This window comes from Ranitomeya variabilis, chromosome 1, assembly GCF_051348905.1.
Source record: "Ranitomeya variabilis isolate aRanVar5 chromosome 1, aRanVar5.hap1, whole genome shotgun sequence".
Lineage (NCBI taxonomy): Eukaryota > Metazoa > Chordata > Amphibia > Anura > Dendrobatidae > Ranitomeya > Ranitomeya variabilis.
In genome coordinates, this window is record NC_135232.1 from 299,643,622 (window position 1) to 299,657,556 (window position 13,935).

The following is a 13,935-nucleotide window of genomic DNA, read 5'->3' on the forward strand; positions in this document are numbered from 1 at the left end:
AAATTGCTAAATTTTAAATTTTTTTGCCATACTTCCATTTTTTTCATAAATAATCGCAAGTAATATCGAAGAAATGTTACCACTAACATGAAGTACAATATGTCACGAAAAAACAGTCTCAGAATCAGCAGGATCCGTTGAAGCGTTCCAGAGTTATAACCTCATAAAGAGACAGTGGTCAGAATTGTAAAAATTGGCCTGGTCATTAAGTACCAAATTGGCTGTCACTAAGGGGTTAAATGAAACACAAAATTCAGTAGTTTGTATACAAAACAAAAAAAATTTAGATTTGATTACCCCTGTGCCTTGAAATTCTTCTTTGTGATACAAAAAAATTTGCTCAAGAGGTGGCGAGTCTACAGATATAATATATTACACAAGGCAAAAGCATCATTGTATAGTTAAAAGCCAGGAAAATATATAAAGAACACGAACACTCACCCCTTGTGCTCCAAACTGGTGTTCTACAGTCCCCAATAAAGACTCCAAAAAGTTTCTGTCACCTAAAGGATCAAAAGGAAAAACAAAAAACACACATTATGTCCAATATACATTATACAGGCACAAAATACGTACATATACACACACAGCACTGGGTGTAGTAAGAAATGCACCCACTTTTCATGCTGCCGTACTGCTTCTTTCCGGAAATTCCTGCTGTGTACAAGTACACATTCCCTACACATTAACGAATATGGCAGCTCAGTCCCATTTAATGAGAGGGGGAATCAATCAGTACTGAAGTGCTATGGTCCCTTCTATAAACTGACTGGCTAGTTTGTTGGGGGTCAAACCCCACCGATCTGGTCATCAATTTTGTAGTCCTGATCAACCCCTTTAAAACCTTCCTGACAAGGCAATTTTCTGTTTTTCCTCCCCATCTTCCAATAGACGTAACATTTTTTAAAAATTTTCAACATAGCCATTTGAGGGCTTGATATTTGGATGAGGTGGTGTACTTTTGAATGACATCCATTTTATCATGTTATTTACTGGAAAGCAGAAAAAGTGTAATTCCACAATTGTCTTGTTTTTACAACATTACTATATGGTAAAAATTACCTGGCAATACAATTCCCCAAGTCAGTATAATTACCGTAATACCAAGTCAAAATGATATAAAAAAAAAAAAGTTTCCCCACACTTGTGAAAATAAAAAATTTCAGTAAAAAAACGGTTTTTGAAAAGCACGTTTTAAATGTTTAGGTTGATGGCGCTTCTTTTTATGCGCTCTGAGCCGACGCTTTTATCGATACCATTTTGGGGTAGATACGATGCTTTGAATGCCGCCTCTTGCATTTTTTTTTTCACTTGCGGTGCCCGAATAAAATGTAATACTGGAGCTTAGATTTAAACTCATTCATCTTTGTAACTTTTCAGAGTATTTTGTAGTCCTTTTTAGGGACTTGCACCTGCAATCATCTGATCGCCTGTGGATATACAGCAATACCACAGGGCTTCTGTATACCAAAAATCACGGTCACCTATGAATACCAGCCATGGTCTGGCTTTCATATGAGTACTGTCATGCCAGGAACAGGGACTTTAGTAGACCACAGGGCTGTTATGTCAACCCATCAGCACCCGACAAATGCGTTGTGGGGGAACCGGTAAGAACATCATGCACCTTGGCCACATGCTGTAAATGGCGCTATTACAAAGGCATTTAACACGTTAACAGCCACGGGGAGGTCTTTGCACTGTTAAAGGCAGATAATAGCTGAATAAACCCAGCTATCATCTGCAGGGATGGGGGGGGGGAGAATTGCAGGATCAGCTCCTGACAGAGTTGATTTTTGATGTACCAGTACGTCAGATCGATCAGGGGATCTAGATTTAAAAATAACATTCAGCCATAATTATCTGGATCCTGGTTTTTTTTAAAAAATAATTATATACCGTATATACTCGAGTATAAGCCGACCCGAGTATAATCCGAGACCCCTAATTTTGCCACAAAAAAATGGGAAAACTTAATGACTCAAGTATAAGCCTAGGGTGAAAAATGCAGCAGCTACCGGTAAATGTCAAAAATAAAAATAGGTACCGATAAAAGTAAAATTAATTGAGACATCAGTAGGTTAAGTGTTTTTGAATATCCATATTGAATCAGGAGCCCCATATAATGCTCCATACAGTTTATGATGGCCCCATAAGATGCTCCATACAAAATACGCCCCATATAATGCTGCACAAATGTTGATTATGACCCCATAAGATGCTCCATAGAGACATTTGCCCCATACAATTCTGCACAAATGTTGATTATGGCCCCATAAGATGCTCCATAGACATATTTGCCCCATATAGTGCTGCACAAATGTTGATTATGACCCCATAAGATGCTCCATAGAGACATTTGCCCCATACAATGCTGCATAAATGCTGATTATGGCCCCATAAGATGCTCCATAGACATATTTGCCCCATATAACGCTGCACATGGCCCCATAAGATGCTCCATAGAGATATTTGCCCCCATATAATGCTGCACATGGCCACATAAGATGCTCAATAGAGATATTTGCCCCATATGCTGTTGCTGCGATAAAAAAAATCAATTAAAAAAAAAAAAAAAATCACATACTCCCCTCTCGTCGCTCAGGTCCCGGGCACTTGCTATACTCACCTTTCCCGTTCCACCGCTGAGCGCCGCTGTGTCTTCCGCGTCCTCTGCACTGACTGTTCAGGCAGAGGGCGGCGCGCACACTAATCGCGTCCTCTGACCTGAGCGTCACTGCAGAGGACGCGGAAGACGGAGCGGCGCCGACGGTGGAACGTGGGACAGGTGAATGTGCCCCCGTTATACTCACCTGCTCCTGGCGCGGTCCCTGGTTCTCCGGGCGCTGACAGCTTCTTCCTGTATTGAGCGGTCACATGGTACCGCTCATTACAGTAATGAATATGCGGCTCCACCCCTATGGGAGTGGAGTTGGGTCCATATTCATTATTGTAATGAGCGGTACCATGTGATTGCTCACTACAGGAAGAAGTTGTCAGAGCCCGGAGAAGCAGGGACCTGCAGGGACCACGCCAGGAGCAGGTGAGTATGATTACACAGCTGCCGCTCCCCCTCCCCTGCCGACCCCTGGGAATGACTCGAGTATAAGCCGAGAGGGGTAATTTCAGCCTAAAAAAGTGGGCTGAAATTCTCGGCTTATACTGTATATATATATATTTTTTTTCCATTCTATTTCAACTGCTGGAATTATGCCATATATTGTCTATCATTTGAAAAATTATTCTGCTACCTTTATATCGAGACTTTTCTTCTTCTGTTAAATGTTCTGTCCGTGTTTTTGTAACAACATTTACATTATTGGCAGAGTAAACCTAATGAAAAGAGAATTATTACACAACCAGTAGAACAAGGAAAGAGAATGCGATTATAACCATAGCATTATATATGGATGGCAATTCACACAATCATTACCTTTGCTTCATAACCATTTACCGATTCCGCTTTGTCTGTTCTCCAGCCCCAGAACCCAGACTTTGTTCTGAAAAGGGAGAATTACAAAATTAGCAATAATTCTGGTAAGAAAGGTTTTATTTGAGATGTAGAATATAGGTTTCTTACTTAGAGTAGGTATGCACAGTCAGTAACTGGCAGCGCGTTGGACACAGCACATGTCCGCTGCGTCCAAAGCGCTGCCGGCTTTTGAACGCGGGTGTCCAATACACTGTATGGATGAGATTTATCTTGCGGAGACTCGCGTCTCCGCAAGATAAGTAGACATGCTGTGGTCTGTAAAGACGCGCCGCATGTCAATCTCCGCAGGGAAGCAGCGGGCGTCGGTGCACGCATAGAGGACATGGGATTTCTGGACGCTGCGGAGGTAAGAAGCATCCAACCTGCAGTGTATACTGAACGTGGGAATGTACCCTTATGGTTCTCAAATATCTGTCATATTAATCTTTGTTTGTTAAATGGTTCCATTATGAAAAAAGTCAAAGTAAAAACACAAAATGGGAGTCACAGGCCCATTGAAAAGTGGTCATAAATGTCTGTACTTCTAAAATGTAATAGCAGAAGCTTCCAGTGAACAGCTCATATTGGCAGGGTAAGGTTTGCTAGGCCATACAGAGGAAATGTAGTATTACACGACAGTCATTTCACACAAATAGCTGACCTCCTAATTCACATGCAGTCAGGTCTGCTAAACTAATAAATGCTCACATATGTAAGCTATACGACCAAAAAGGGTATCCCTGACTACCCCCTAATGATAATGCATGCTCTGAAAACGAAAAAAATAATTACAGCCTTTAGGTGTAGACGGATGGATGGAAGACACGTTAGGTAGTGCCTACCTTTTTCATGAATGAATTCAGCATTTTTAAAAGTAAATACCGTATTTTTCAGACTATAAGACATACTTTTTTCCTCCAAAAATGTGGAGGAAAATGGGGGGATGTGTATTATAGTTTGGATGTACCTGCACTGGCTGTGGAGGGGAAATGGGGGAGCGGCAGCGGTGGAGCAGCGGGTCAGAGGCAGGAGACTGCTGCTGTCCTTGGCTTGTAAGCAGCACATGACGTCACTGCCATGCGCTGCTTACAAGCATAAAGCAGCTGCTGGCCTCGGAACTGAAAGCTGCCAGTGAGTGCAGGAAGGTAAATACTTTTTTTTTTACATTTTTTTTTTTTTATGAGTGGGCCATGGTTGCCAAGATGGGCACGAGGGGGTCATGTCCGCCAAGATGGGTACGAGGTGGCCATGCCCGCCAAGATCTGTACGAGGGGGACTATGCATTCCAGGTTAGGGATGAGGGGGCATGCATACCAGGATAGGGTATATTAAGTACAGAATTGACCATATATTTTTTTTTTTTACTTCAATTTTTTTTCTAATTTTCCCTCTAAAACCTAGGTGCGTCTTATGGTCCAGTGCATCTTATAGTCCAAAAAATAAGGTACATTCCTTGCACACTTGAGTATGTCAAGAACTATGAAAAATACATCGGAGTCATCAAAGCTTTTATTCCAGAAAAGTGGCATAAAAATGCTGAAAAGTCGTTACATTTGTCAAATTTATCAGAAGTGCCGTTTTGTAGGCCAGAAATGGTACTCCAGTCATTGACTGGAGTATCATTTCAGGCGTGGCAAAAGCCACTCAGCAGAGGCGCTAAAATCATTAACTGGCATGTACCTTTAAATTTGGAGCCTCCTGTACTCCATCAAGAATGGCGTGGCGCGAGTGTGGGCTACACCAGTCTTGAGGAATCTGACCGACAGAATTTTAATCCTAACAGCACCCGGCCACAAGGTGTTTGCATCAATAGGAAGAATCAAATATTTTAACTCCCCAAGTGATAATATTTCTGAGCCTGGAATGTGCCAAAAGCATCATGGAAGCGATAACTAAACTGGGTGAGTAATACTGTCCAGACTCCGTGAAGAGATGCATGCCGCCGTACATTGGACTACCTTTCAAATGCAATTGAAGTGGTGTCCAAGGAGGTGTTAATAACCGGAGAGGTGAGCCTCTTGCTGACTTCCCTCTCTGCTGGCTGCATCGAATCCAAAGTAATGCCCTCGATTTCCTGCGAGATGTCAAAGCGTTCCTTTGTGACGGTCCTGTCATCGTGGTTGATCTCCATCAGCTCTGCCCAGTTATCTGTGGACATTGGAAGTCTGTTTGTTTCTTCACAGCATTAACTGGGAAATTAGATTTAAAAAGCTCTCAACATGAAAAGAAGCCATATCCTTCTGTGAGTAAATCAGACCTCAAAAGCTTTTTGTGAAGGCTTATATTACAAAAGGAACTTATCAATAAATGGCACTAAGTGGTGAGATTGTAGAGGCTATAGACACTATCAGTCATTTAAAGGGGTTATCATGGGGCAAATTAGCGACAAGCAGGTAGTAAACTTTCTGACACTGGCTCAGTGATCATAGACCGCTACTGCTGGCGATTCAGCCACTTCACCTTAGCAGAGCTGCTCTGTTGAAGTGCATGTTATGTGCAGCAGGGTGCTGGCAGTTAATCAGTGTGACATCCACAGTTGGCAGAGCAGAGCGGAAAAGAAGCAGTTGCTCTATCGACCTGACAGGAAGCCGCAGAGTCGGCGGGGAACTGAGCCATGCACAACAGGCATATTGTTAGCAAGTTAGTTACCTGCCTGTAAGTTCTTGAGACCAATGAAGAAAACAAAACAAAAAAGTCCCATGTAACACCTTTAAATGAATGTAATTTGGGCTAAAAAAAAAATTAATCAAAGTTAAGTAAACATTTGCAGTTTACATTGCATTACTTATTGCTGTCTGAAAAGAGTTAACTAAGAAGGAGTCAGCCAGCCGTACTGACTGGAGAATTTGAAACACTTATCTGTCTCTTTCTGAGCTTCTCTTGGCCAAATTATGACATTAAAACTCAGCTCTCCTGTTGAGTGATAAAAGAGGGGCTCAAAGAAAAAAAATAAAGTTACAAACACCCCATCAGAACAAAGTAATAGTATGGCGCTCACCACGCTTCCCAGGTGACCGTGTGGAGCCGGTGAGTGCCAGATCTCAATGGTGCTGCATACTACTGGAAAAGGGAATTTCGGCACATCCATGATTACTATTATTCAGGGAGATTTTCGAGCCAAAAAAACACGTTAGTCTTTTAATCTCTGCAAGGATTTGTTAGTTTTAATGGATTTATATTAAAGGATTTTTAACCTATGGATGGATGTGCCGAAAGTCCCTTTTCCAGGAGTCTCCATCAGAACTACTTCACGGACTTATTCCCTAGATAATTCATTCTGCAGCGAGCAATGGTAAGTGCAACATGGAGGCTGTAGAAGGAAAAGCTAGCTAGCAATGGAAAGTGCAACATGAGGGCTGTAGAAAACAAAACATTAAAATTGTTTAAGAGAAAGACAATTGCCAAACTGATATCTAGCCTAAAATATGCTTATTTAAAAGGTTATTCTAATGTTCCTTTTTCTTGTTTTCTGGGGAGTGGTAAACAAGAAGAATATGATAAAGTCAGGACAGGTTGCAATCTGAAGAAACAGATCCTGAGAAATGTCTCAACTGTCGGAGGAGCAGTATAAAACATTCATACCTCTATCGGATGCTGCAACAGGGCTGTGACACAAGAAGACATCTTCCTCTTGCTGACTGACTGCATGGAAGACTGAGGCTAGATAAAAATTCATTATGCTTAGGAAACAAGAAGATTTACTTCTGATTTCACAGCTCTGTACTGCAAATCCTGGGCACAGTTCTGCAGACACACACACACACACACACACACACACACACACACACTTCTGAAGGCATCCTTCAGCTAATAGGAGCTTTGATCTCCTATCCTGCTGCCATGTTTCTTTGCATGTCTTTTCAGGACCTACAGCGTGGGAAAGATCTATGCAGGTCCTGTTGAGCTTCTCCTGCCCTGCCCTAGTAGACCCATGTCAGGCTGTGCACTTGGGTAGCTGAACAGTTCTTTCAGTGATCGGGTAGGATGTTATACGACAACACCTCTCAATCACATAGAAAGTTGCCTGCAGACTACAAGACACAAACTTTTTTTTCTATTCACAGAGCAATACTACATATAGCATTGGTCAAAAGTTTGGTCACATTTGTTTATTTAATGGTTTTTCTTGGAATGTGCCCAGTGTGGACTCAGACTGAAGCAGCAAAATCACAAAGTAACACATGAAAACAAGGCGTCAAGAAAACAAAAAGTGTGAAACAAACCAAAATGTGTGTTAAAAATTTAGATTCCTCAAAATACCCCCTTTTACTCTTGATGACCGCTTTATAAACCCTTGGTATCATCTAACGCAGCTACATCAGGCAGTCACCTGGAATGGCTTTCAATTAACAAGCACACCTCATCAAGAGTTCATTTGTGGAATCGCCGACCTTCAAAAAAGCGTTTGAAACCACCAGGATTTTTTTTTTTCCTTATCATAGGCATTTTTAGTGCACTGTTCCAAACAGTGCCAAGCCATATTTCACAAAAGTTTGAAGCCAGAATATGGTAAGAACCACTCAACCAAGTAGGCATGGTCAGTCAATTTGGTAAGTTGCTAGAACTATGAGGACAATTCACTATGAGGACATTCAAGTGCAGTCAGGAACAGCAGTCATTATAATGAAACTGGCTTTTTTTATGAGGACTGGCTCAGGAAAGAATTACCTCAGCTGCAGAGGATGCATTCATCAGTTACCAGCTTAAAAAAACAGCAAATTGATAGAACAACAGATAAACAGCCCTCAATGATCCACAGACATCAAAATCAACTGTCCAGAGGAGACTGCAAGGAGGCCATAATGGTCAAGTTGTTTAAAAAAAAAGCCACTACGGAGGACTACAAACAATAAGATTTATGTGGGCCAAGTAACACATAGATAGTTTCTACATGTGCCCACCATGAAGCATGGAGGGTGAGGGCTGACTGTGTAGAGATGCTTTGCTGGAGACACTTGATATTTTTTTCAAAATGCACGCTTACCCAGCATGGCTGCCACAGGACTCCTAGACAAGACATTTCCATGTGAAATGTGCATTGGATCCATGGTTCCCTGCCTCTGCCTCCTGATAGGTATCTCTTGGATATTTGATATTACTTATGCTTCATCTATATCTCTATATTTGGAGTGTTCTAATATAGCTGTACTTACTATATAACGTCTGTACATATATATGTTTTATATGGGTGGTGAATTTGCTTTGGTCGATCCTCCACCACATACTTCCCATTTAACTTATGCATGTGTATGTTTAGGAGTTTTCACTAATTGACTATAAGCATTAAGATATCCAGGTTATCCATTTACATGTTGTTATAGCAGGCAGGTTATTTTTCATTACACTTTCCAGGTGTCCACGCTTTTAGCCTCACTTGTGTTGTCTTAATATTAATACTTATGGTATTTGACTTTTCATACTTGAATAAAGCGATTTCTTTTTATTATTTTTGGCTTGCCTTTCTTTATTGTTGGTGTTGCCACAGCATTCTACAATGACATGCCAACCCACCTGGTTTGTACTTAATGGGACCACTGTTTCTATTGCAATAATACAATGATCCAAAATACACCTCCAGGCTACGCAAGAGCTATGTGATCAAGGAGAGGGTTGGAGTTTTAGGTCAGATGACATGACAATCAGCTGACCTCAACCCAATTGCAATAGTTTGGGATGAGTTGGACAACGGATTGAAGGCAAAGAAACCACCAAGTGCTCAGCATCTCTGGGAACTCCTCTAAGACTTTTGGAAAGCCATTCCAGGTGACTACTTGATGAAGGATGCCAAGGGTGTGTAAAGCGATCATCCTAGTAAAGTGGGGAGTGGGTACTTTGAGAAATCGACTGTTCCTTTGTAAATTCATACTCAAGACAACAAAACCACGATGTGGACAATCCAAAAGAAGAACAAATCAAAGAGCTGAATTAACAGGTGTGTCTAAACTTTACACCAGTACAGTATATTGGAGCAAGATTTTGTACATATATTGTCTCCTTTAACATCATAACATTTCCAGGAGGTGATCGTGCCTCTTTAAGCTATGTTCACATCTTGAATTTTTCAACTAATCCTGTTTTTGTGATGGAAGATAATGAAAAAATGGATGCAAACAAAATAAATTATACAGCTTACTCAAAAAAAACAGAAACTTGGTGTAGCCAAACAAAACTAAAGGCAACCGAGATTTAAAAAATAAAATCAATTGTTGCCTTATAGATGCTTAATTTTTCATGTTTTTGGTCAACAGAAGTGAAAAGTGAATGCACTATGCAGATTTGTACCCGGTCTAAAATAGAGAAGAGGAAAATATAAAGATAAATACCACAACTGACAAATCTTTTTAGAACCTGGTAGACAGGGTCATAATGAAGATCAGATCTCACCTTCCTCTTTAAATATAAAGCTATGCTTTCCTCGGATCCAGCTCATGTTCTCAAAACCCAACAGAGTAGCATCAACACGAAGTTTGGCCCCACTTTTCCATATCCGACAAATATCGCTGGGACAGACCCTGGACAACAATGGAACTGCAAGATAGTGGACAAATACGTTAACATTTTTTCCCCCTCAAGCACAAAACAATTTTCCTTTGGGGGCAAATTTGCTACAAATGAAGAGCGATTTTCAGCACTTGCAAAGCTAGATATCCAGCTGATGTCAATAGTTTCTGGCTATCCTTCCACAGCCAGAGAAGATAAAATTTTGGTTTCTTTATTGCGTGTGAATATATTCGAGAAGAAATCTCATCAAGATCTTCATTCCATAATCCGCTCGAATAATTATCTATGTAATGCTCTCGAAGTGTATTAAAATACTTACAGAACGCAGTCTTCCATGGTTTCCAGCACTGCTCTGGTCCTCGTCTGGCCCATGTGATCTGAAAACAGGCTAGACAGCTCACATAAGGTTTTGTCTGTGGATCAGAAGTCACTTTCTCAATCTAAGTCTAAGAAGCCTTGTTTTAAGCATCAGACTTTCATCAATTCTTGGATCAAACTTGCCAAATGCAAGCCTATGGGGTGAAAGAAATTGTACAGCATCATGCCATCCATGTGCTGTCCTTTTTTCATAGACTGTTTGACAGAAGAAGCTTGAGAAACCTAATTTTTTTACATGCAAGAAAAACTGATGAACTTCTGATAGCAAAACCTGAATAACTAAATTCTGATAAACACTGATGAAGAGAGGACAGATTTTTTTCATACGAGAAAAATCACTGATGTCTGAATGAGCCCTTATACTGGGAAAGCAGCTACCGCTCCAGAAGACTCTGTATGAGCCGGCTGCAGGGTGGTCATGTAAGACTGGAGCAGTGCTGGAAAACGGAGAGGTCGGCGATCAGCGAGTGGTTTTATGCACTTACACACCATTACAACAATGAGAACGGATTATTACGGAATAAACATTACAGAATTTAAATGCTCAGCACCCAATCAATTGAGACTAACGCGCTCGTAAAGAGAATCCATTCCTCCAAGAGAAAGATTTCTCTGTGATTTGTTTTGCCAAATATAGTTTACAATCAAAGACCAGATATGAAGATGTGACTAATATTTAACGTTTCAGCTCATCTCGAGTCTTGATCATAAAGTTATCGTTGTGTAGAGAAGTACTCCCCATAGTATTAATGGGAGGAAAAAAAAAATGTTCATCTACCCTTAACTATGTAATGCGATTCAGGAGACTTGTAGCTTTGACCCTTAAAGGGTTACAAATCATTATATTATATAATGATCAGCACTGAATTTTGAACATAAATGGATTATCCACCAATTGGTCCATGCCATTCTTAATACTCAAATCCTGTAGTCTCCCAAGTAAACTAAAAATACCTTATCCACACCTCCCGTGCCAGCGCAGATCCAGTGTTGTCGGCGTCTTGTCTACCGGAGATTGCATAACATTATGTCATGCGAGTACTGAAGCACATCGGCTCTCTGAGCACTCCACCCCTCAGACTCTGGCGGTTTTAATTACAGCAGGATCCTACCTTTCCACATAAATGTGGGCTATTGCAGTAGCTTCGGTATCCAAGGCTACGACCACTCACATAGTGACAACTAGTTTACCGATAGTGATTGCAACCATAGCGACTTATGAGAACTATACTACATTTCTAATTGGAGGCATTTGCTATTATTAATTCTACATAATACATATTGGGATAGGATATTGGAGATGGGAATACCTCTTTAATGTCATGCACACACCTGGAGACCTGGCGCCGCTATCACTAAAACTGCGCCAGCGTGAAGGGGAGTGGAAAGGTAATTTTTATTTTACGGTATTTAAAAAGAGGGTTGTCTAGATCGTGGTCAATCCCCTTAAAGTGGAAACTGTACATTCAACAAATAAATAATTCAAGGGAACATGAGAAACTTTGTAGTACGTCTTATCAGAGAAGAGACACTTCTTCCACCCCTTTATTCTGCTTCTTGAACTCACCACTATGAAAAAAACCAAACAAACAAAAACAAAAAGGCTCAATTCCATCTCACGCAAGATAAGACGGGATGTCAGCAAAGTTTGTGTCAGGTTACGCCACCAATAATACTCTAATACAGGTATATCAAACTCAAATACACAGAGGGCCAAAATTAAAAAAAAAAACAAAAACAGAAAAAAACTTGGGCATAGTCCTGGGCCGACCTTGATATTTCTTAAAACTGTCTACAATTGAGGACATTTTTCCTTAAAGGGAACCAGTCACCCCCAAAATCGAAGATGAGCTAAGCCCACCGGCAACAGGGGCTTATCTACAGCATTCTGCAATGCTGTAGATAAGCCCCCGATGTATCCTGAAAGATGAGAAAAAGAGGTTAGATAATAGTCATCCAGGGGTGGTCCCGCTGCGGTCCGATGGGCGTTGCGGTCCGGAGTCTCCCATCTACTTACGATTATGTCCTCTTCTTGTATTCACGCTGCGGCTCCAGCGCAGGCGTACTACTGCAGTGCGCAGGCGCCGGAAAAGGTCAGAGGCCCGGCACCTGCGCACTGCAGTACTTTGCTTTGCCCTCAACAGGGCAGACAAAGTACGCCTGCGCCGGAGCCGCAGCGAAGACAAGAAGAGGACGTCATCCTATGAAGATGGGAGGCCCCGGACCGGACCGCGACACCCATCGGATTGGACTGCCCCCTCAGGTGAGTATAATATAACCTCTTTTTCTCATCTTTCAGGATCCATCGGGGGGCTTATCTACAGCATTCCAGAATGCTGCAGATAAGCCCCTGATGCCGGTGGGCTTAGCTCAACTTCCATTTTGGGGGTGACACGTTCCCTTTAACCCCTTTCTGCCAGCTGACGGAATAGTACGTCAGCTGGCAGAACCCAGCTTTTTAAAAAAATTAAAAATATATAAAAGTTCAAATCACCCCCTTTCACCCCAATCAAAATAAAATAATAATAAAAAAAAAAAAAAATCAAACCTACACATTTGGTATCGCCGGGTTCAGAATCGCCCGATCTATCAATAAAAACAACGATTTAACCTGATCGCTAAATTACGTAGCGAGAAAAAAAAAAATCAAACCCCCAAATTACGTTTTTTTTTGTCGCAGCAACATTGCATTAAAATGCAATAATAGGTGATCAAAAGAACATATCTGCACCAAAATGGTATAATTAAAAACGTCAGCTCGGCACGCAAAAAATAAGCCCTCACCCAACCCCAGATCATGATAATTGGAGACGCTACCGTTATTGGAAAATTGCGCAATTTTTTTTTTTTTTTTAGCAAACTTTGGAATTGTTTTTACCACTTAGATAAAAGAGAACCTAGACATGTTTGGTGTCTATGAACTCGAAATGACCTGGAGAATCATAATGGCAGGTCAGTTTTAGCATTTAGTGAACCTAGCAAAAAAGCCTAAACAAAAAACAAGTGTGGGATTGCACTTTTTTTTGCAACTTCACTGCACTTGCAATTTTTTTCCCGCTTTCTGTTACAAGACATGGTAAAACCAATGGTGTCGTTCAAAAGTACAACTCATCCCGCAAAAAATAAGCCCTCACATGGCCATATTGGCGGAAAAATAAAGTTATGGCTCTGTGAAGAAGGGAAGCGAAAAACGAAAAAAAGCTCCGGGGGTGAAGGGGTTAACAACTGTGACTGCAGACTGAATCTCAGTACATGCCCTGCTCGCTGTGAGGATTCTCCAGTCACAGCTCCAGGAACAGAGGGTCACGTGATCCTAAGTATGCATTATGCAAACTCCTGGCCAGAGCCTGACTGGACTGTTTTGGCATGCTCAATACTAGTATATTACAAGAGGCCGAAAACAGCCTAGTCAGGTTCTGGCCAGAGGTTTGCGTATCGCACACTTGCGGTCACATGACCGCTGTTCCCGAAGCGAACTATCCTCAAAGCGAGCAGTGTGCGCTGGGAGGATTCACAAGTCTGCAGTCACATGGAGTCAGTACAGACTTGTCATTTTAAACTGGACAACTCCTTAAATGAATCTC

General features: G+C 41.3%; 1 protein-coding gene across 3 annotated transcripts in view; it reads right to left on the reverse strand.

Annotated features, from left to right (window-relative positions):
- Positions 1 to 13,935, reverse strand: part of ANKRD13A (ankyrin repeat domain 13A) — an 81,497-nt gene that overhangs the window by 24,063 nt on the left and 43,499 nt on the right. For all 3 annotated transcript variants that reach the window (XM_077295574.1, XM_077295585.1, XM_077295592.1), the window contains 5 exons: positions 9,857 to 10,000; positions 5,431 to 5,620; positions 3,434 to 3,500; positions 3,252 to 3,333; positions 442 to 503 (listed from right to left, as the gene is read on the reverse strand). In XM_077295574.1, coding sequence (XP_077151689.1) covers positions 442 to 503; positions 3,252 to 3,333; positions 3,434 to 3,500; positions 5,431 to 5,620; positions 9,857 to 10,000 — 545 coding nt within the window. The remainder of the gene's footprint in view (positions 1 to 441; positions 504 to 3,251; positions 3,334 to 3,433; positions 3,501 to 5,430; positions 5,621 to 9,856; positions 10,001 to 13,935) is intronic.